Source organism: Platalea leucorodia (assembly GCF_965183815.1).
Source record: "Platalea leucorodia genome assembly, chromosome: Z".
NCBI lineage: Eukaryota > Metazoa > Chordata > Aves > Pelecaniformes > Threskiornithidae > Platalea > Platalea leucorodia.
In genome coordinates, this window is record NC_138858.1 from 24,593,301 (window position 1) to 24,615,981 (window position 22,681).

At 37.0% G+C, this 22,681-nt stretch overlaps 1 protein-coding gene across 1 annotated transcript in view; it reads left to right on the plus strand.

Annotated features, from left to right (window-relative positions):
• The window catches only part of LOC309602089 (erbin-like), a gene marked incomplete at its 5' end in the record, with an annotated part of 33,480 nt that overhangs the window by 6,866 nt on the left and 3,933 nt on the right, over positions 1 to 22,681 (plus strand). The window contains 8 exons of the mRNA XM_082335394.1: positions 1,949 to 2,066; positions 3,784 to 3,967; positions 4,773 to 6,294; positions 15,071 to 15,214; positions 16,050 to 16,181; positions 17,944 to 18,153; positions 19,299 to 19,391; positions 19,994 to 20,068. Coding sequence (XP_082191520.1) covers positions 1,949 to 2,066; positions 3,784 to 3,967; positions 4,773 to 6,294; positions 15,071 to 15,214; positions 16,050 to 16,181; positions 17,944 to 18,153; positions 19,299 to 19,391; positions 19,994 to 20,068 — 2,478 coding nt within the window. The remainder of the gene's footprint in view (positions 1 to 1,948; positions 2,067 to 3,783; positions 3,968 to 4,772; positions 6,295 to 15,070; positions 15,215 to 16,049; positions 16,182 to 17,943; positions 18,154 to 19,298; positions 19,392 to 19,993; positions 20,069 to 22,681) is intronic.

The window sequence follows — 22,681 nt, forward strand, 5'->3', positions numbered from 1 at the left end:
TAATTGATTTTAATAGTCACTGAAATGACAAAATATCTGATTAGTGAGAGCAATCAAATACTTGTATATCCAAGTGACTATGCATATTAATTTTAAATGAAAAGTGAAAGGTGGGTTTAAAAATATGTATTCCTCTGTGTTTATTAGTGAGCTGTCATGAATATGACTTGGATTGTATTTACCTCTTATAAAGAGTCAGAGATTTTAAACTTCCAAACTCTTTGTACATCTCTCTGACAAACACCATGTATTCATTTATTTAGAATGTTTCAGACTTATGACAAATATTGGAACTTGTCACTTAATCAGTTGCCAGTCACAACCTGTAAAATGCTTTTTTTGTAGTTTCACAAGCAGATTATTTTTGCCTGTGTTGTATAAGCAGTGTTCCACTGCTTATATATATCATACTTTTGCTGAAAAGGCTTTGTGACAAGCAGTTGTCGCTGTTGCTGGCTATGTCCCCACTAGCGTGTTCCTGCTTCTGCATGCTTTCTGAAAATATTGGTTTTGACATTTTTCTTTAGTTTAAAAGCATAATTACAGAAAATCATATTAGTTGTCTAACAATAGTGACAGCAATTCTTTGTAGCTGGCTGTATGCCAGTAAGTAAATGGGGCAGCAGTGTGTAGTTGATCAGGGATAGTGAATTCTTTACTTCCATGTAATAACCTGCTGGTAACTCTGTTGCAGTTGAATCCAGATATCTGAACTTCACATGTGTTAAGTTTTTCATTTCAACCTTGATTACGCTTGTTTTATGTCACATCGAAGAGGAAGGGCAATGTGGTAGAGGCAGTGAAAAGGTTGTCTCTTCCGGGTACGGAGAAAAACAGATGGATTTTTACTTTTTATTTTTAATGAAGACTTGCTTGTTTGCTACATGTTCGTCAGCTTTGTCCTCCCTGCAGTCCAAAGAACTGGCCAGGTAGTTAGTATCATGGGAAAGGTGGTGCTCCAGTAGGTTCCACATATTAAATGTTCTGAAACTTGTAAGAAAAAGTGAACATTGGCAGACTACTTTTGCAATCTGCAACATGGATTTTGTAGCATTTGTAATAGGAAGCATGTTTACTAGAAAGAAATTTCCACTTTAGGGAAGGAAGGTTTCCTTCCCTTCAAAATGTTACTGGAAACAATTGTTTTTTGAAGATGATAGGAATATAGGGCTGCCAGTAGGATACTGAATCAGTTGCATGGCTGCCCTTGCAGCAGTTTTGTCAGTTAATCTCTTTCATAAGTGCACTGAGCTCCATCTTATGGTTAGGAACTAGTGATTTCTAGCTTAAATGTATTCAGCATTGCTTTATTCCTCTGCCATTGTTCTTGAAGTTAATAACTTGTCTTCCTTTTGGAATTTACGCCCAGCGTAAATTTAAAGATATAAGCCCAAGCTACACTTGCTCTTTTTTTTTTTTTTTTTTTTTTTTTTTCGCTAGACTAGACAAGCCAAGCTCATTCAGTCTTTTCTCACAGTATAGCTCTCCATTCCTAAGATTGTCTTGGTCATGCTGCTCTATAGCTGTTTGAGTTTGAGCTTTATTCTGCAAAAACACTACCCAGCTAGTCAGTCTGGGGTGCTTGCTGGTTTGGTGATAACTTTCTGACTTGAACTCAACTGCAGGTTCTCTCCAGTGGTCGAACAGAGGCTGTGTCTGCTTGCTTCAAGTAGGTTTTTGCAGCTGAAGTCACAGGTTTGACTGTCGTTCCCATGGAGTTCATTAGTGACAGTGCAAGTCTGCATATGCTGCTTCTTAAAGATAATAATTCAGTGGCAAATATTACTAAATTCAGTTCACTTGCACTACATATTCTTATGCTTATGTTATGTTGCTTGTTTATTTTTTCCCCTTTATTGTTCGGTGGGTGACAGTTTAGATAGATAGCATTTACTTAACCTTTAAGCATTTATTTAAAATGCACAGCATAAAGCTGTTTTTCCTTTAGCAGGAGTCAGAAGAACTCTCCTCTGATGAAGAGATGAAAATGGCAGAAATGCGACCACCGCTGATAGAAACCTCCATAAACCAACCAAAAGTGGTAGCTCTTAGCAATAACAAAAAAGGTTAGATGATACTATAAAAAGCAATAGAAGTGTTGTGCGATTCTGATAATTCCTCGCCTTGAAGTGACTAGTTTTTCCAATTAAATTATGTAGAAGTAGATTTAATTTGTATGTTTTAAAAGAAAGATGATCAATTCTCTAGCTAAGCAATGAAAGCAAAAAAAAAATTCTGCAATATACTTGAGCGTGTGGTAGAGAAAGCTGTGTGACATTGTAATTTTCTTGATTCTTGTCATGAGTTTAAAAGCAGAGGGGGAAAGGAGATGCATGTGTTTTGGGGGACTGTTGGCTTAAACACACTCTTGATATGCTTAAGAAAAGGATTTCAGAAAGTGGTATTTACCTTGGAAATATTCTATATTTCCCCCCTCCCCCAGATTTTGTGGATTATTGCTGCTGTAGGCAGCAATATCACTTGTTTAAATTTCTTAGAGAAGCTGTCCTCTCTTCCTAAGGTTTAAGAATAAACTTCTCTTGTGGCAACTCTTTCTCCAGAGTCACTTTACTCTTTTATTTTTCTTCTTTCCTCTAACAGGAAACTTCAGAACATTGTTTTTGTTACCTAAGTTTTATATTCTATGAAAGATAATTTCTGTTCCAAAAACCATTTCCTTAAGAGTAAGGAATGACCTAGGATTCAGAGAAAACATAATTTAAAAGTTGGAGAGCAGGTTGTATTTTGCTTCGTATGATATCCTAGTTCAGGACTTTCCAGGACAAAAGGCTTTTCTGGCCTTTAGATGTAAAAGAGTGAGATTTAGTGGGGATGAAGGAAAACCACACGGAGGTAGCAGGAAGAGTCTGCTGCAAATCACATGCAGGTGAAAAGATTGATGTTTATTAATGCTATCTTGGCGTTTTTATGCCTGACTAAAGTACTAAGTCAAAACTTCTTTCTTGTCTGTGGAGATAGACATTAGTTTCACAAAATTTATGCTTTTGGTACCTGTCTCTTGAAGTAAAAATTTAAATGTATTTGTTTGTACACTTGTATTAAAACTATGGCTGGCTTGAAGTCCCACAGAGAATTATTTTTATAAGGATTGAGTATGTAAGTATGCATACATTACGCAAGAATTAATATGAACAGATATAAAGTACTCTGTCCTAAGTAGTCTGCAAAGCATGGGAATGCATTGGATTCCAGCTCTGCAGAAGAACATTTTTCTTTCCTGTTTTTTTACATTTATGAAACTATACAGAGCTTATCCAGTGATCTATGTCTTTCCAGAGTACTTGGTCTAGTAAATAGTTATTTAACAATGATACAATGTTCAATATCAGGAACTGTGCACACTTTCAAAATCCTGCATGTGAAGCAGTGTACTTCATTTTCATAGGGGCTGACTCATGTAATTCAAAACTTTGAGATCATTGCAAAAACAGAAATATGATTTGATAGATATTTTGGGGAAATATTACATAATGTAGCACTAGTTTATGCCAAGGAAATGTGGAATAAAGCAATGAGTTACATTTCATTAACAGGTGAGGGCTGTTTACATTGAGCCACATATTTAAAAAACAGGAACTGTTATCAGCAGTCTTTTGTAAGTTTAAATGAAGTTTGCAAAAGTGTTACCTTACATTTTAGTTTCCAGTAGTAAGAATTACTGAAGAACAAGAGACAATTTCTAAATATATTAACATACATACATTAAATGGCTATTAAACAGATGTATGTGTCTGTAACTAAATTGGCAAATTTTTATTTCAGATGATTCAAAAGATGCTGATTCCTTATCAGATGAAGCTACCCACAATAGCAATCAAAATAACAGCAACTGTTCCTCTCCTTCTCGAATGTCAGATTCTGTTTCCTTAAATACTGACAGTAGCCAAGATATTTCTCTCTGTTCTCCAGACAAAGAAACACATGCTGCTGTTTTATCCAAGATCAGGTTTGTAAGATACTGTATACCACTAAGCAAATATAATAGAAAAATGTTACTTAGTCGTTCATATTATGTGTCCATTCCTTTAATTTATTAATTTATCATTCATTAAATCATTTAAATTCTAATGTTTTAAAATAGTATTAAATAATGGAATAGTTCTCTTAAAAAAAAAAAAGACAATAAAATTCAGACGCTAATTTTAGTATATATAGGACATGGTTCCCATCTGTTTTAATAATAGGGTCTAATAATTTAATCCTTATAATTTGTTATCTCTGCAAAATACTTCAGTACACCATTTTAAAAGCTCTATGTTTCTATTTGCATAATTTTGAAGATCAATTTGATTAATAACATAACTATAAAAGGCTTTTAGAAACTTATAAAGAATGGGCTTACAGGTTGCTACTCTTCTGGAGGTTTTAGTTAGAAGGTGACTTTTTTTTAAATTGCCAATAGAAACAAGACATTTGTCCAGAATTGTCATGGAACTTGCAAGTATTTGATAAAAAAAAAATTGAGTTATTGTCACTTTGTACTTTTTGACACTTCTAAACTGTCTTTAATTCCTGTTGAATTTAAACAAACTTCTGAAATCAGATGACACAAACATTGCCCAAATGAGCCCTCTATATTTTGTAACGGTAAGATAGCAAGTCATACATCTGGTTGTATGTTGGTCTTTGTCCTGTTTTGTGTGCACAGTATGGCTGTGTTTCATGTTAATGATTATTTTTTCTAAAACAGTTCTTAAAGGAATATATTGGTTCCTTTTGGGATTTCTTTTAAGAGCCATCTTTTTTTCCAGGCGAGAAGACGAAAATTTGAATAACCTTTTGCAAAATGGAGGTGAATTGAGCATTGCAGTAGAAGAAAAAGTAAATGTGCAAGAGAAGGTTTCAAATTTGTCTGAATACGAATTAAGCATTGAAGAAAGATTAGGCCTGATAGCAAAAGGTGTTGATCTAAGCACTCCTACGGAGGAGTCTCACAAATTAGACCAAATAAACATGAATATCAATAAACTGGTTAGTGAAGAGGCAGTGCCGGTTCCTGTAGAAAGGTTACAAACACAGGAAATAGTTTCAGTAAAGGGCTTTTTGAATAACAACATGAAAGAAGAAAGCGAGCACTTGGAAAATGGAAATAAATATCCTATAAATAAAGTAAATGGACATCCTGAGGAAGCAGTACAGGCTCCCAGTAACAACGAACTAACAAGAAGCACTACAGTTGATGGCACTTCTGCTGAGCTATCTGTTTCAAGGAGCATTGAAGATTTGTCCCCACAGAGAAGTGGTCCTGTGATGAAATCTCACAGTATCACCAGTATGGACACTGGTGGTCTGAAGATCTATGATATTGTCGATGAGAATGGATCTCAACAGCCAAACTCAGTGGTAAAATCAGCATCTGATATTGCAGATGGAAAAAACATAGTCCGAAGTAAATCCGCTACTCTTCTGTATGATCAGCCTTTGCAGGTTTTTCCTGGGTCGTCATCATCATCTGATTTAGTATCTTCTGCAAAAACTGTGTTCAAGTTTGACTCAAATCACAATCCTGAAGGTGCTAATGTAGTGAGAGGATCCGTGATAAGTGGTGCACAGATGTTCTGTGCTCCCCAGTATAACATTCAGTACAGCAGCAGTGCAACAGCAAAAGACACCTTGTGGCCCCAGAAACAAAACACCCAAGCAGAACAAGGCAGCTTACCTCCTTCACGTCTGCTGAGATCTGACAGTGCAGAAACCCCCAGCTATGTAAAGCATTCTGCAAATATGAATTTCTCCAATCATAACAATGTCAGAGCCAGCACTGTGTATAACACTCATCAACGGATGGCTGGGAGACATATAGATATGTGGGCTATTCCACCAAATGACAGACTGCTCCCAGGAGCAACCAGACACACTCTTCAAAGGCAGAGCAGTGTGTCTTCTACAGCTTCTATAAATGTTGGGGATACTGGACCTTCAAGGCGGATGCAAGTTCCTGAAGGGGATTATTTAACATACAGGGATTTGCATTCAATGGGGAGAGCTCCACCAGTAATGTCTGGGCAACAGAGACCTCTTTCTGCCAGGACGTATAGCATTGATGGCCCAAATGTACCCAGACCACAGAGTGCTCGGCCGTCGGTGAATGAAATACCAGAAAGAACTATGTCAGTTAGTGACTTCAATTACTCACGGACTAGCCCTTCAAAGAGATCAAACCCAAGGGTTAACTCTGAGCATTCTTTATTAGACCCTCCAGGAAAAAGTAAAGTCCCTCATGACTGGAGGGAACAGGTGCTGCGACATATTGAGGCTAAAAAGCTAGAAAAGGTAAAAATAATAATTTTAAAACTTCTCTACCTTTCCGTTATCTGGATATGGAATAAGTTAAATACTCTGTGTTTTGAACTGCTTTTAATTACCACTGAAAATGTACTTCTGATACTGCTTTAAAAAGGATAAACGTGTTTGTGATGAATACCTGGGAAACAGTCAAATGGTAGACTGTAAATGAACTTTTCCCCCAAAGAAAAAAAAGTCCCTGTTGTTTTTACATCATACTTGCCAGCTTAGTCCAATTACTTTAGAATACATTAAATAATGTCACATTGACCTGCTGGACTGCAAGGCCAGCTCTTTTAGGCCATGTAATTTTTATTGTAGCACTGTATTCGTATTATACTAAAATACTCCCTTACACTGTCTGTTCTGCCTTTTTTCCCCTATATCTTCTCTTTAAGAACAAGGAAGAGAAAACCAGTAAAATCTATTTGGAAATATAGGTCTACAGCTTCAGTTGCTGAAGAATTCAAAAGCCATAATTAACATGTATTTGCCTCCAAGCCAGTTGTCTTTTGAAGTTGGGTATCTGACAGATTGTTGAATGAATATTTATTGCTGTGAGATGAGAACACTTAAAAACCTTGTTCATTTCGGGAAATCACAGGAGGTTTTGATATAACTAGAGATTATGAACAGGATTCTTTATGTACTGTAAATGCTATCAAGAATTTGAGCTGATAGTAGAGCTGAACAATTATATATCTTCAAACAATTTGAGTAGAGACTGGAAGAGTGTAATCTATGGTGTCCAGCTAAACCAGCTTAAAATATCATCAGTAATGAATGGGTAGAATGTCATTAACCTGATCCTGTTTTCTTGGAGGGGAAGTGAATAAAGCAGCCAAAACACATTTTGATTATGCCAGCTAGATGGATTTTCTTTTTTAATTTCTTTTGAAAAAACAGTTTGCTTTGTGATTATTATGCTAGATATGTCAATATCTGTGATAGCTAAAGAAATTTAATTGGAGGTGGTTGGAAAAATTACTTTTAACTATAACTTTTTTTTTTTAAAATCAAGTATTTGGAGGGATGGGGTTGTTTTTGTTTAAGCTGCCTAACTTCTGGTGATAGAAAGGGATGGGTTTTGTTTGTTTTTCAAACAAGCCTGCACAACAGCTGCACCTGTTCTTGTGATCAGGTTTGAGTCAGGTACAACATAAAATATTTTAAGGCTTTCACAGTACTGTGCTGTAGTGTGGGGACCTTTTGTCCCACAAGGTGGTCACAAACCTCACCATGTTCCAACCCTAATAAAAGGTGCATTCTCTGATCTTCCATTCTCCTGGATGCCTATACCAAATCTTACGTGAAATGACAGAGAAGCAAAAATCCCAGCAATCCCTGAATGTAGAGGGAAACAGAACTTCAGTGCACTGCTAATGCAGTTTGTTTATACCTCATTCTTATATTGTCTACATTTGACATGTTAGGAACAATGTTCCTAACGCACACCAGTGATATCTGTTCAGCTACTGTAGCAGTGTAGTCACCTTTACTGAAATGAAATGGATTTCCTGACTTGATTCCTTTTATATCTGTCTATACTTTCTATCGTGCTTTATATGTAAACCGTAATTTTTGTTTCCTACTAGAGTGATATGGAATAGCTGCTATTGAGATCTTAGCTGTGCATCTAATTTAACAGATCTTAGAAGTCTGTTTTGTATGTGCATGTTTGTTTTGTTCTGGCCTTGAAGCATTTTAAAGTAGCTTTTACTTAGCAATCTGAGACTTATTTATGGGTATAAAAGTGAATGTGTATATAATTGTCTATTTTATATTCTCTGGGATATGACTGATTTAAAAAGAAAAATCTGAACTGTGAAAAATGTAGATATGATTCTATATGGCAGCTGGCAAATACGATAATGTGGAAATTCTAGGAATTTACTGGATATTTCTTTGTTCTTTTAAAATAATGGTTTCGGTATTTCTGTTTGTAATTAAAAATTAGCTGGGCGGGGGGGCTTAATCTATAAAGCAGACTTCTGAAATGTTTTGAAGAGTGAAAAAAAATTTCAGTAATTACAGAACTCATTTAAGGAAAAGGCATTTAAGGAACAAGTTCAATTACAGAGCTCATTTAAGGAACATTTAGTGGAAATTGCTTTGACAAATCTTTCATGGATTTAAAATGGCATTTCTTTTTTTAAAGCATAATACCCAGCATTGACCAAAACAGGTATACAAAATTAAGCCTTATGATGAATATTTAATTCATGTCTTCTTGCCTGTGGTTATACACAACAGTATGGTTAATAGTATTACCTTTGCTGTGACTCTTTTGAGTCTGTTATTGAATTTAATCATGTTTATTATTTCTATCCTGTGCTTATTAGAAAAGAGGGTATAGTGGGTTTTGGAGGATTGGTTTTATTGTGGGTTTGGGTTTGTTTTTTTTTCTTTTTGCTAAGCTCCTGAAGTACTTGTTTATTTTGTTTTTATAAAATTTAGTAACTGGAGGGAGAGGGAGGGAGAGAGAGGAGGGTGAACCCACTTAAATAAACAGTGTCTGCTTGTTGGACAAATTGGAGAAGCTAGTTCTTGTTTTATTTATTAGCCCTTTTTACCTGATATATGTAAGGAAAAAAAAAAACTTTCAAGAGTTTAATTTGCATGAGGAGAGATACTGGATAGTTTTAAGTCCAGCAAAAATGGTGAACAATGGATTCCAGCCAAGTAACCAGCATTTGTAGTCCCTTTGACAAATTGTAAGGGGGCATATGCCAGTCAACTAAAATTATCCATCTGGTTGAAGGAAGGTGAAAACAGTTAATGAGACCATTTGTAAACAGAAACAATTTGCTTACCTGATGCAAAGCATATGTTATTGTGGGATAGAGAAAAGAGCTTATTTAAGTGTCAAGCTGCTCTCTAGTGGTTATGTATGTAAGCTGTTGGAAAGCATGCAGTCAACTCTGCCCCACCCCCAACCTCATAAATTTAGTGCACAGGTGTGTTTTTAAGAACAGTAGTATTTTTCAGCATATTTTCCTTTTTGAGTGTGACTTGCCAATTTTACTACCTCTTATGTAGCAGTAGTCTTCTATAGTAGTCTTGCTGAAGGTTTTCATTTAGGAATTTAAAATACTGCCTGTGTAAAAACATTAGTGTCGCACACATTTTATTGTGTGGTAGAGGAATTTCTCATCTGTAAATTGCAGTAATAAATATCTGCAACAATTATCTGCAAATATCTATTACATTTCTATGTGCTGAGTAGGCAGAAACAGTTACTGGGCTGTCCTTTCCTTACATATGTATATTTTCTTTTTTTGATGTGCATCTCTTGGGAGTTCATCAGGTGCATGTTTGCTTTCAATTCTAATTTCATCTGGAATTAAGTCCTCTATTTTTTATCTACTTTATCTACTATTTATCTAAAACAGTAGAGCTTTCAGAGAAGAGGTCATAAAGTTTGATTCCTATTTTCCAATTCAGAAATCAGAATAGGTCGTTTTATTCTGAAAGTTGCCTTATTAGAAGAAAAAAGCCCAAGTGTTTCAGTATTGATAGAGAATTGCAGTTTTAATCAAAGTTTGAAAGTTTTTCTTGAATTAATTTTTTTTATGCTACATACCTAACATGCAAAAATATTTTAATTGATATGGCCTCAGATTTTCTCCAAGTTAAGCTTGCTTCAACATGTCAAGGAAAGTAACTTCAGTGGGTCTGTGCACACATAAAATTAAGTGCTTAAGTGTTTATAAGATGATAATCTGAGGAATGTTTTGACACTGATAAACTACAGGAATGCTATCCATTCAGTAGCTGTTAGTTTTAAATTTTTATTTTAGTTTTATTTTTTTCTCCATTTTGAAAGGACTCCTGAACCATCAATGTGTTATAATGGTATTGTGTGCAGTTCAGAAGTCAATACATCACACTTCAAAAGGAATAAAATTCTTGTGCATTTGGAATGTAAAAAACAGAAGTTCTGACCCTGCAAACATTTTATGATAGTAGAATTTAAATTTGCTGTAATTTTCCATATGTAACTCTTCAATAGGAATGCTGTCACTTACTGAAGATTGAATTGAATTGAATTTTTTTTCAGAATCAGAGACCTAAATGCATGCTTTCCCCCCCCACCCCCTTGTGACTGAAGGATAGTTTCATAATGTTTAAGTAGTTTTTCTTTGGGATAAACTCGTATCTTGCTAGAATGCTATCAGATTTCAAACAAAGCTTTTTTTTTTTTCCCCTTGTGTGCTTTTATTCCAAACGGCTTAATGCATTAATTTTAGGCATTTCAAGTGTTCCAGAATATCTTGAGCAAACTGTTTCTAAAGAATCTTAGATAGTCAAGGTGGGAATGAAAAGTGAAGGGATTTCTAGACATTTAATATAACCTCAAAGGATAACTTATGTCCACCTTTAGGTGGCAATTGATTCTAAGTACTGTTAAATAAGTAAAAAGACTAATACTTAGGCTTAGCAGTTACCAGTTAAGGCTATTCCAAGATAAGTATAATGTAGAATCGTCTTCCCTGCAGATACTTGAATTTTACTGGTTCCTGTTCTATACCAAAATTGTGAGAGATTCCAGCCAGCCTTAAAATTACAACAGTATTATCCAATAGAAATTCTCCTAGGTAAATTCCACTGTTTATTGCCTTGCACCTAAGTAAATGTGTTAAGGCACTTTGATTCCCAAGACACCCTTTTGAAATCTGAAATTGTTAATTCTCTTGTAAGCTGCAAAATGGAGAATATGTTCTGACTATTAGCATTCCAAAATAATGTAAGTAAACCCCAAAACTATGCTACTAGCTGCCTGCATCTAAACTGATTCCATCAGAGGCTGATTTTGACTACAAATCCTGATTTATATGCTGAGGGTTTTTTGGTGGTGGTGGGTTTTTTTTTTTTTTTTCTTTTTTTTTTGCTTTGTACATAGTTATGTTTTCTTGATGTATTGTAGATCTTAATGTATTCTTCATGGTTGAATAAGTGATTGCTAGTAAACTTAGCTTTCACAAAAATGTAGTGGAACGTGGTGTGTATATTGGTTAGTGTGTATTAGAGTAATTGAAATGAGATTTCTCAAGCCTCAAATATTTGAATTATCATTTTGCAGGCCATTATGCCCTAAGACACTGTAGCAAACCAGGTGGAGAATGGAGTTCATACTTGGAATTAACATTCATATTTAATCTGAAGTTTAGACCATAAATTTATTCCATATTTAATTTTTAATAAATTGGAATAAAAATCAGGGGGTTTAATGGCATCTGCATATTCATATTTCCAAAAGTGTCTTGTCTGGTGCAGCAGTCTTCAGGAATCTCACTAGGAAATGTACAACCTTCATCGTGCTCATATTGAGAAGCAAAATTAAGAGGAATAGTATTCACACTCTAAATGCCTGTTTCTTTCTTCCCAGATAAAAATAGGTAGAGGAGAAGTATTTCCTAGATATGTCACTAGGAATTTCTTCTCATGTTAAACTACAACTTTCTTACAACTCCATGTAATTTTAAATAGTCTTTGCTCTGTACAGTCTGTACTTGTGGGTTCCTTCTAATTTAGTGTTGAGATGCTGTGCCCAATGTAGAGATGGAGAAAAATGGTGTTGGCAGTACTTCTCATGTCTTCCCTACTTCAATTGCACAATCATTTTTGTACTTCAGAAGAAGTCTCTACCAAGAAAAGAGATTTTATAAACCCTTGAATAAAACTACTCTCAGGCTATGTAATCACCTTGAAGCTCACTGAACTGAGTTAACTGAAATCTTAATTCCTGATGGACAAGTTCGTGCTTCTACAAAATTTTAGGGAAGTTCTACCTCCTGTTGCAGATCTATCTTAGACTGTAAATACAAATCTGGATTTAGATTGTTACTATTTATTGACCATCTGTTTGGGTCCTTCTAAAAGAACAGTGAGTCTAGTGGATCTAGGGATCTTTATAGTAAGATGGTCTGCTAGAGGCACTTTCAGATGATAACTTTCTAGTCTCACCATGCATTCCTTTGTATTTTTATCTGTCTTTTTGCCACTTACAGAAGATGGAGAGAGAGAGGAGCCTCTGAGAGGAGCTTCCTGTAAGGAGACTTCAGGGAGTTGCCTGTACAAGTGGGGGAAGGAGGCCACCTGGCTAATTACAGAGACTATTTTAAGGAGAGTTGTAAGAAGATGCTTTGAGGCACTAAGGAGCTAAGGAAAACTGGCTTTGGCAGTTTCATCTAGGTGTTTGGCCTGAAACTTAGAGGAGCAGTAAGCTCAGATTGAATGTTTAGTAAAGAGAGACTTGAATGCTGAGTACAGTCTTCCCCTCCCAAGAGGGGAAAAGCCTCTGGAGACTTGTCTGGAAGCTTGAAAAATCATTGACTAGAGAACAGGGTAGGTGTAGAAGAGGAGTGTGAAGAAAACTCACTATGCCACTGAGTGAGAGGTTATCCAAGAGTATTGGCCAAGAAAAGCCAAGTGTTGTCAGCAAATACTGTTTTCCAAGGGAGTTTCCAATGATTGTGCTACAGAGCATCTGGGAAGTATGAATGCAGAGGCATATGACTTTGATTAGTAAACTAGTTTTAGTTTCACAAGATAAATCTAATACAAAAGAGCAACTGTCCACCTGAGGACTAGTGAATATTTTGAAAATCAGATTAGTATATGTAGTCAACAGACAAACACCAAAATATATTTATTCATTGAATCATAGAATCGTTTAGGTTGGAAAAGACCTTTTAAGATCGAGTCCAGCCGTTAACGTGGCATTGCCAAGTCAAATACTAAACCATGTCCCTAAGCACCACATCTGCACGTCTTTTAAATACCTCCAGGGATGGGGACTCACCCTTTCAGTGAAGAAACTTTTCCTAATATCCAATCTAAACCTCTCCTGGTGCAACTTGAGGCCGTTTTCTCTTGTCCTATTGCTTGTGACTTGGCAGAAGAGACCAACACCCACCTTGCTACAGCCTCCTTTCAGGTAGTTGTAGAGAGCAATAAGGTCTCCCCTCAGCGTCCTTTTCTCCAGGCTAAACAACCCCAGGTCCCTCAGCTGCTCCTCATAAGACTTGTGCTCCAGACCCTTCACCAGCTTTGTTGCCCTTCTCTGGACACGCTCCAGCACCTCGATGTCCTTCTTGTAGTGAGGGGCCCAAAACTGAACACAGGACTCGAGGTGCGGCCTCACCAGTGCCGAGTACAGGGGCACTATCACCTCCCTGGTCCTGCTGGCCACACTATTTCTGATACAAGCCCAGATGCTATTGGCCTTCTTGGCCACCTGTGCACACTGCTGGCTCATGTTCAGCTGGCTGTTGATCAACACCCCCAGGTCCTTTTCTGCCAGGCAGCTCTCCAGCCACTCCTCCCCAAGCCTGTAGCATTGCATGGGGTTGTTGTGACCCAAGTGCAGGGCCCGGCACTCAGCCTTGTTGAACCTCATGCAGTTGGCCTCAGCCCATCGATCCAGCCTGTCCAGGTCCCTCTGTAGAGCCCTCCTACCCTCCAGCAGATCAACACTCCTGCCCAACTTAGTGTCATATGCAGTCTTACTGAGGGTGCACTCGATCCCCTCATCCAGATCGTTGATAAGGATATTAAACGGAGCTGGCCCCAGTACTGAGCCCTGGGGAACACCACCTGTGACCAGCTGCCAACTGGATTTAACTCCATTCACCACAGCTCTTTGGGCCCAGCCATCCAGCCAGGTTTTTATCCAGCGAGGTGTATACCCGTCCAAGCCATGAGCAGCCAGTTTCTCCAGGAGAATGCTGTGGGAAATGGTGTCAATTAATGTAAGAGTTGCTGTAGTATCTTGGTCAAATGATAGGTATTTTGAACTTTTTTTTTTTTTTTTTACTTGGAAAATCTAGAAGCTTTGAATTTGCTGGGTTTTGATGCTTTGTGGTGTATCTTTTACTATGATCATAGTTTTTCATGGGTCTTTGTCACTTTTTCAAGATAGGTTTGTTTCATTTGTCAGGTGGCACATGGAAGATTTTCCTTTTCTTCTTCTGTGCAGTATTTTTCTTTTGTTTTGTTCTTACAACTACAAAAGTCCATGGTGCCAAGATGGTAGTGTCTACTGCTTTCTTTCTATTACCCTTGCCAATATTGCAAAGGTCAGGTTTGCAAGGTATTGAAGCTCAAAACAGAAGTATCACTTCTGTCCTTGAGCTCGTGTTACCTGTTTACCTACAGTGGCACAGGGGTGGACACCAAGATTACTTTCGAATGTCTCTTTCTTTAAGTGAGGCTCATTCACATTCTTGAATGAAGTGTTACTGGAATGCATTGCGGATGTTGACAGCATTGCAATAGCAAGAAAACCCAGTCAAATGGTCAAATCTCTGTCTCTGTGTAAATTTTTATTTGTACTGTACCAGTAATAGGGGAGGAAATGAGACAAAATAATAACTGGTAATTAGATGGTTTTCCACAGATGTTTATCTTAACTGCCAGCTTCTCTTCCTACAACACACTTGATCTGTTGCAAATTTAATGAAAACCTAGAAATTTTGATAAGCTGTGCACCTTTGTTGTTTTTCCAGACACATGAACATTTGAATGACTTTATTTACATGTAATTCTGCATGTTAGCTGCTGATTGCATGCTGATTTACAGTAAATAAAGGTAAATAGAGGTCACTGAGTTGTGTTTTATACATCACAGTGGTACTGTTCTTGCATGGTTTTTATCTTGCATGACTATGGAATATGTTTGTATTAGTCTATGTATAACATGTCTTGTGGTTTATGCATGCTGCACTAATCTCTGTGTTAAATCTGTCCCCTCTTTATTCAGAGCATGCTGTCTAGGTCCTTTAATTCCAATTATGCTGCAGTTAGCAGCTTTCACTATGGCAGCTCTAGGGATCTGCATGGCAGCCAGGGTAGTGTTGCCTTGAGTGTTGCAGACGGAAGAGGTTCTGGTGTGCACATTGTTCGAGTGAGTACCTACAGGAGGCTATTGCAATGTATAGAGGGGGAATGAATAAACTGTGAGAGGTGTCCTTAAATTGATAGAGTTATCCTTTTACATATGGACAATGCTTTCAATAAAAAGAATGTAAATTATGTGCTGGAATTTTTTTATAGGCATTAAATCCAATACTTTGCCTTCACTTCATATGCCTTAAACTTATTGCAAGGCTTTTCAATTTAATGTCATGAAGTTGACTTTTCTAATTGGCTCTTATAGATGGCTGAACATGTATAAGACTGTCTGGTTTCATTGTACATATCTGAACAAGAGATTACCGTTCTGAATTTAACCTAGGTTGATAAAGGTTTGAACAAAATCTTATTATGCTTTTGCCTCCCCCAAACAAATTCTGATGATGTAAACTGTACTGTAAGATACTTTAGGCATTCAAGAAAATTAATATTTCAGTTTGTAAGAAAATGTGAGGAAATGACTCTCTAACTCTGAGCATCCTGAGTGATGTTATGGTATCCATAGTGAGCAGGATAAAGTCAACAAGACCTCTTTTAACCATATGAATCCCTGAATAGGCAGTCCATAGCATTTGTTGACCTTTCTGATCAGTTTGTTGGTGATCAAAGACACCTCTGCAGTTGCTAGTTTTTGTAACTATCCATCAATATTTAATGGGTGTGGTGTCTTGGCTAGTAAGATTTTCTACATAAACAATGTACTAGTTAATCAAAGAAGATAAAGAATGATAAAGCCCTTAAAATATTTTATTCTGGGCTTCTTATGAGAATTTTTTAGTTTGAGTTATATGAAGACGGTCGTCTTTACTGCTCCATTCTGTTTAAAGCATCCCCAGGCTTCTACTCCCGGAGACCAATGCCAGGATGAAGTATTCATGGCAGGACAGCAGAATTATTCATCTGCCACACTTAGTCTCAAAGATGTTCCTCCGGACAGCATGAAGAAAATAGCTGTGCAGGTAATTATCTACATGGCACCATGGATAGGATAAATTTTTTATTATTTTTAATGATATGTTTTTTTATTAGTAGTAGAAATATATGTTGGGATAGCAGTTGGAACTCGGGCTTCTTTAAAACGTTAATACCCAGGTTTTGAATGTGGCGTAAATGAAATAGCATCCTCTTTTTGGAAGACAAAATAGTTAACTATATGAAGGGGGAATAGTTCTCATTTTTCTTCAGCAGGGGCTCTGAAAGAAGAAATTTGCAGCAAAAGATGTAATTGCAAGTGGAAATTGGAATATGGCGGATGATTTCAGGAAAGCAATCTGAAGCTGATTAAAGCTTGTAAAGAAAAAACTTGAAGTCTGTTGTGATGAAATTGTGATGATAAACTAGAATTTGTAGGATACATTCTGTATTCGTCTCTAAGGACCATCTATACAGGCAGGACTTACTACAATGAAAGTAAATGGAATCTGGAAAATTGTTATGATGCAGCAATTGATTTACTTTTTATAACTTCAGTAATTTGAGTTGCATTTCTGCAGACATTGGATATGGGGAATTTGCATAGCTGTTGATACATGTTGCCTACGTAAATTCTACCTCTGGCAGTGCAACAAAAAATACTTTTCCTGTCATGCTTTAGGTTTTCAGAAAAGGCAGCAGAAAATAATGTAAATTGAATACATCTGATCTGTAAATAAGCTGAAAATTTATATATACACACATTACCATTTCTCAGAATCACTTTGACATAAAATACTCAACAGAATAGATTCTGATACGTGTCCATTTGCATAGCATCATTAAAGGTTGAAATTTGCACACTTCAGTTATTTATAATATTGAAAGAGAGAGGTTTTTAATATCTTCGTATCCTATAACTAATGGGATAATGGTGGCAGGCAGAAAAAAATCTGTAACTCACGACTGTAGCATTTTTGGGAATGTAGGAATCATACAGATGGATTGAGTGGCTACTTAGGCTAGCTAAGAGCACGAGGCATAGGGGTGAGGAGGGAGAAGGCTGCCCATCTCAACACAGAGCTGCAGAGCTGAACGGTAACTCTGAGGCTTCAGTCAGAAACATTGTCAGGTCCAGCATCATTCCTAGTAAAATGGTTTGAATGCACTGTATGTCTTGACAGTTGTGTACCTTACTGCTGTTTGCCATCATTATGCCTATCAAATCAGTGACAGATATGTTAACAAAAGAATAACATTTATTGCAAATATTATTACAGTTTTGATATTAAAATCTTGAGCTTGTGTGTGAATTCACATAGAAGGTTTTCTTGCAAAGTGGGCACCAAAAGATGCTCAGAGAGTTTATAATTTTTGTCTGCTAGCTGTGTGGGATTTTTATTTTGTGTATGATCTACTGGGAATTGTTACAAAATCTCTGCATTTAATGCAATAAAAGTGCAAACTGTAATGATATCAACGAAGTGTCAATACTGTCAGTTGCGCTGCTAGAAAATAATGGTTGGGATAACTCAGTGAAACAAGTGCTAGAAGCAAAGACTGTCTAGTCTATTCTAGTAGATTAGCACTCAAACTAAGTTTTGTTTTTCAGATTTCTTCTCAGGAAGTCAGAGTTGATGACTATAAAGAAAATTGAGTGTAATTGTACATGATCCAGAAGAGTAGTTTTAGTAATGTTCCTAAAATTAAAAGCAGTCAAGTATGAGAAATATTGAAGTAATAAAGGAGGAATTGAGGATCGCTGCTTATAAAATGTATGACATAGAGTATTCATATTTTTGTATTCAGATACCTTTGACAAATGGACAGATGTGCCAGCCTCAAAGACCTCAGGCAAACTACAGCCAAGTCCATCATCTCCCTCCTCAATCATCTGTAGCAAGACATCCGTCTAGAGAGCAATTAATTGATTATCTGATGTTGAAAGTTGCCCACCAACCTCCCTATCCCCAGTCCCAGTGTTCTTCTAGACAAAGCCACGAGTTGGCAAAGCAAGAGGTAAGAATAAAATCTTATTTGACAATATGACGTCTGTCTGTCTGTGGCAGTGAATTGTTAGATTGTTTTCATTTATTACCATTTCTCTGTAGATGGTGACAGAAATCATACAGGAATTTATCTTCAGCAGAAGACAGCATTATCTCAGTGCAATTCTACTACTGAAATCACACGTTCCTTCTAGTTTTGAGCTCTTTTTACTTTCTGTGTGAACATTTTAAGAGAGAAATGTGGTAGAATTTTAACAGAATGTACCAGAAAGTTGCGCTTGCATCTTTTTACTGAGCTAGAAATTTATTTCTCAACTACAGTTATTGATCACCAACTCATTATTTATCTAGTAACTGAAAAAATACAAAGTAGCGTACAACTTAGAGTACTTCACATCTATTCATTGCTATTCAGAATAGTTCAAAAACCTGCAAGTGTAGAAATGTGCATCCATAAACAAAAGCCAGGATAAAAAACTCTGAGCATCTGATGCATGCCTGATAATTAACAGTTCTATTTATGATAGACAGATGTGATTAAGAAATCCTTATACAATTTAATGGCTCTTTCATTGTGGCAACCTTCTTTCTGCTCTTAGACAGGATGTTTCCTCTGTATTGTTTTGGGTTTTTTGAGAAAATACTGAGAACTCTGTTTTCCTTCTGTGCTAGAATAAGAATGTCCACTTCCTGTGTAAAATAAATTTTCTAGGCAACTATTCTGTCAAGAGAAAGGGGGGGACAGTGTTGGCTACATAGAACTTAGCGTGAAAGTATTGATTTTCTTTCTTTTTTTTTAATTCAGCTAGAGGTAGCAAAGAAATAAGAGGAACAGCTTCTCTCATAGGAATGTGTTTCTTGCTGGGGACATTAAATTAATTGACATAATATCGAAATATCTCTGAATGTAAAGCCCACATGAACTATGATTATAATAATACTGTGGAGTAGAACTTACATACAATGATACACAATGCTGTTGTTCTGAATTAATATTATGAGATACAATACTCTCTTAAACTGTGATAAATGCTTTTTTGAGTTTTTTCTTTTTAAAGCTTCTGTTCACTTGAATTCCTTAGTAATAATTTAATCACAGTAACTTTGAATGCAGATTTTCAGCCAGTTCATCTAACTTTGGTTGTAACTACTTAGATTCGAGTGAGAATTGACAAGGATCCAGAACTTGGATTTAGTATATCAGGAGGAGTTGGTGGTAGAGGAAATCCATTCAGACCTGAAGATGATGTGAGTATTTTCCACTAACGCATCTTAAAATCATTCTGATTAATAATGTTTCTAGTGTTTAGCAAAGCAGGGGGTGGGGGGAAGTATATATATTCCCCAAACCACTAAACTCCAGGACTGGAGGGGAGAAAACTGGAGACAAATGATGTGGAAAATCAAGATGGTAGGTGACCACAGTGGTCACATGACAACACAGAGGCTTATTCTAGCTAAGTGGCTCTTGCACAGTTCCAGTTATCAGTCAACAGGTTTGACTGATAATTCACGGAGTTTACAATTAGGAAGCCTCTTAAAAGAGAACACGATTTAGCCTACAGCCTTATTTCTGGTGGCTGATAATTCATCTTGACATACACATCTGCCAGATTAAACAAAGGCAGATCAGAATTTGCCCTTCAGTACTTCTTTAAAGGCAGTTCTCCTGCATTTAACATCAGAAAAGGAAGGCAGTCACAAAAGCCAGTAGTCTTGTAGAATAATATTTCATTCTTTTCTACTTAGGATGGAAAATAGAAATAATGTTTTGAATTACATCTGTTTCATGCTACCCTACTATTCATGAAATAAGTGGTCAAAAATGTTTTCCACCTCTGTTTTTCAAGGGTATATTTGTAACCAGAGTGCAACCAGAAGGACCAGCATCTAAACTGTTGCAGCCTGGAGATAAAATAATTCAGGTACTGTGGTCATCTAATTAACTAGCCTGTGTAATATATCAGTTCATTTTTAGTTTGCACCTTTTTCTGAGAGCAGAACCTTTAATTTTTAGATAGATTTCCAGTATCTTTTCCAGAAGCATTCTTATATTCTAGGATGATGCTTTTTATTTTCATCACCTAACATCCATCCCTGGAGATGTTTAAAGGGTGGGTAGACATGGTGCTTGAGGACATGGTTTAGTGGTGGACTTGGCAGTGATGGGTTAACAGTTGGACTCGATGATCCTAAGGGTCTTTTCCAACCTTGGTGATTCTATGATTCTACAATTCTATGATTAGGATAGGCGATACAGGCTGAAGCATTGATCAGTTGGATCGTTTCTTTAAACTCTGAACATTTTTCACACTTTTAAAGACAAAAATACAGGCCTAACGTTGTCATTCAAGATGGCACATGAGCATTTCATTAGCCTTTACTATCATTCAGTTGTTTAACTTGTGGTCATTCATATGCAATGTTCTGAGTAACGTGTTGCCTGAGCATCAGCAGTTGCCCCTCACAGCCCCTCTCCCCAGTTGCACCTTGCTGTTCCATCCCCCTCCCTCCTGCAGTTCCTGCCAGTCTCTGCTGCCTCTTCCCCAGCTGACAGGCTGGACATGCACAGGCGCTGGCAGAAGCTGCCTCTTGGCTGGCTGATACCTGGCTGGTCACAGCGTGTACCTCCTGGCTGCCCCATCTGCTGCAGGCGAGCCAAGTAGGTTGTTTTAGGAGCCATGGCTTCTGGGCTGCAGCTGTGCAGTTCTTTCTGTAGGAAGTTGGTACCTTTCAGGCCTCTTCTGTGTCGTTTTTGTTTGAAGTTGTCTAATGAGTTCATAAGCTATTTGGGGAGAAGTGAAGGAAATGGGCAAGGGGATTATATAAGCCTTACTTTGTTAGGGAAATGGGCTAATAGGACATTTGAGTAGTGCTGTAGCCACCCTTAAAGTTGCAGAGCTTGTTAAAAATTATTAATTATTCACCACATTACTGGTTTCAGAATGTTGATAGAGTTGACTCTGCTGCATTAGTTTTCTAAAAAAAAAAAACAAACCCAAAACTAAAAAGCCAACAAAACACCCACTAGTATCTCATTAAACCACAACATTGTGTGAACAGTTTTCTAAAACAAAGCCAAACTGAAAACACAGCCCAATCCTTCAAATGAAAGATAAAGCCAAAAGGCACACAAGAAAACTAAACTGAGATCAAGTTGTTCCAACTAAAAGATGACTTGGTTTTGAGCGTGGTAAATAATTCTGTACTACTTCTTCCTCATTGGGACGAGAAAGGTCCTAGTTCTTTTACTGATGTAGATGACTTTAAGCGATGGTGGTAACCCTCCAACACACCGTACAGGAACCGGAAGCATGTTAAACCTTTGAAAATACTGGTAGCATATTTGTTACTTAATTATAGAGTGGAACGTGTGTGAAAAGTGACTTTTGTTTCAATGGTTTATTCCTGTCTTTATGGAATTTCATTTGTCTACGTGACATTTATAATGAAGTCTCCTTTTGTCATGTTGGCACTGCTTGGGTTTTGCTTTTTGTTTAATGAGGAATTTATAGTTTGAAAAAGAGCTGAAGGAGAAGTTGCATTTGCATGCTTAGACAATTACAGGCTGTTTCCTTTCTCATAACTAAGAATATTTTTTTGTGTAACAGCACACTCTTTATACCCATGATAATCCCAGTGATGATGTAATGACAGTCCTACTCTGTCTTGTTGCTGCTTAGCTAACTTCTGCAGTTTTTGACTGAACATCGTCTCTCCCAAAATGACTTTGCTGTGCTTGATTTTGCAACATTCTCTGTAGAACAGGCATTAGGCATGCATATTGTAATGCACGTCTAATATCTATGTCTCATAAAAATATTCTATGTGATCAGTGACTAGATAATTGCATGTAAGTCTTAAGATACTGTTGCATATTAGGTTAGGGCTAAGACATTCTGTACAGATGATGATTTGGAAGGGTTATTGCCACTTTTGCTCTCTGAACAGTCTATACGTAAATCTTTCTCTGCAAACCTAGACAGATTTAGAAACCACTGCCTTTACAAGAAAGGATTCAGCTGGTAGCAACAGCAAGTGTTCGGTGATGGGATAAGGAACTGCAGCTCCAAAATGGCACAGCTAAGGTGCAGACCGCATGACCAGTTTTCTTTGTCACCGCATAAGGGGCAGTAGCTCAGGGAGAAAGGTGGGATGCACAGCTGGAACCAATAACAGTTTAAACTGGATGGATCTGTCATTCTGCAAGATTTTACCACCCAGACTGAACATGAATTTGCAGTAGTACACCCTGAGAAGTTGAACCGTAGCCATGTTTTCCTGTCTTTGTAGGCCACTTGGGCCTGCCTGTGTTTGCTAAGCCAAACCTGTCCCAAGAATGACAATGTTGTTTAGAGTCATAGGAAAATTCAAACCAGGGATGACCTCAAGAGGTCTCGCACCCTAAAATGGCTCCCAATGCCATTAATGTTTTTTGTTAAAGGCTTCAATAGTTTTAATTTGTCAAAAATACCATTTCTAATATTCTGATATTTAAACTGGGATGTATCATTTGTACTGCATTTCCTTTTTTTTTT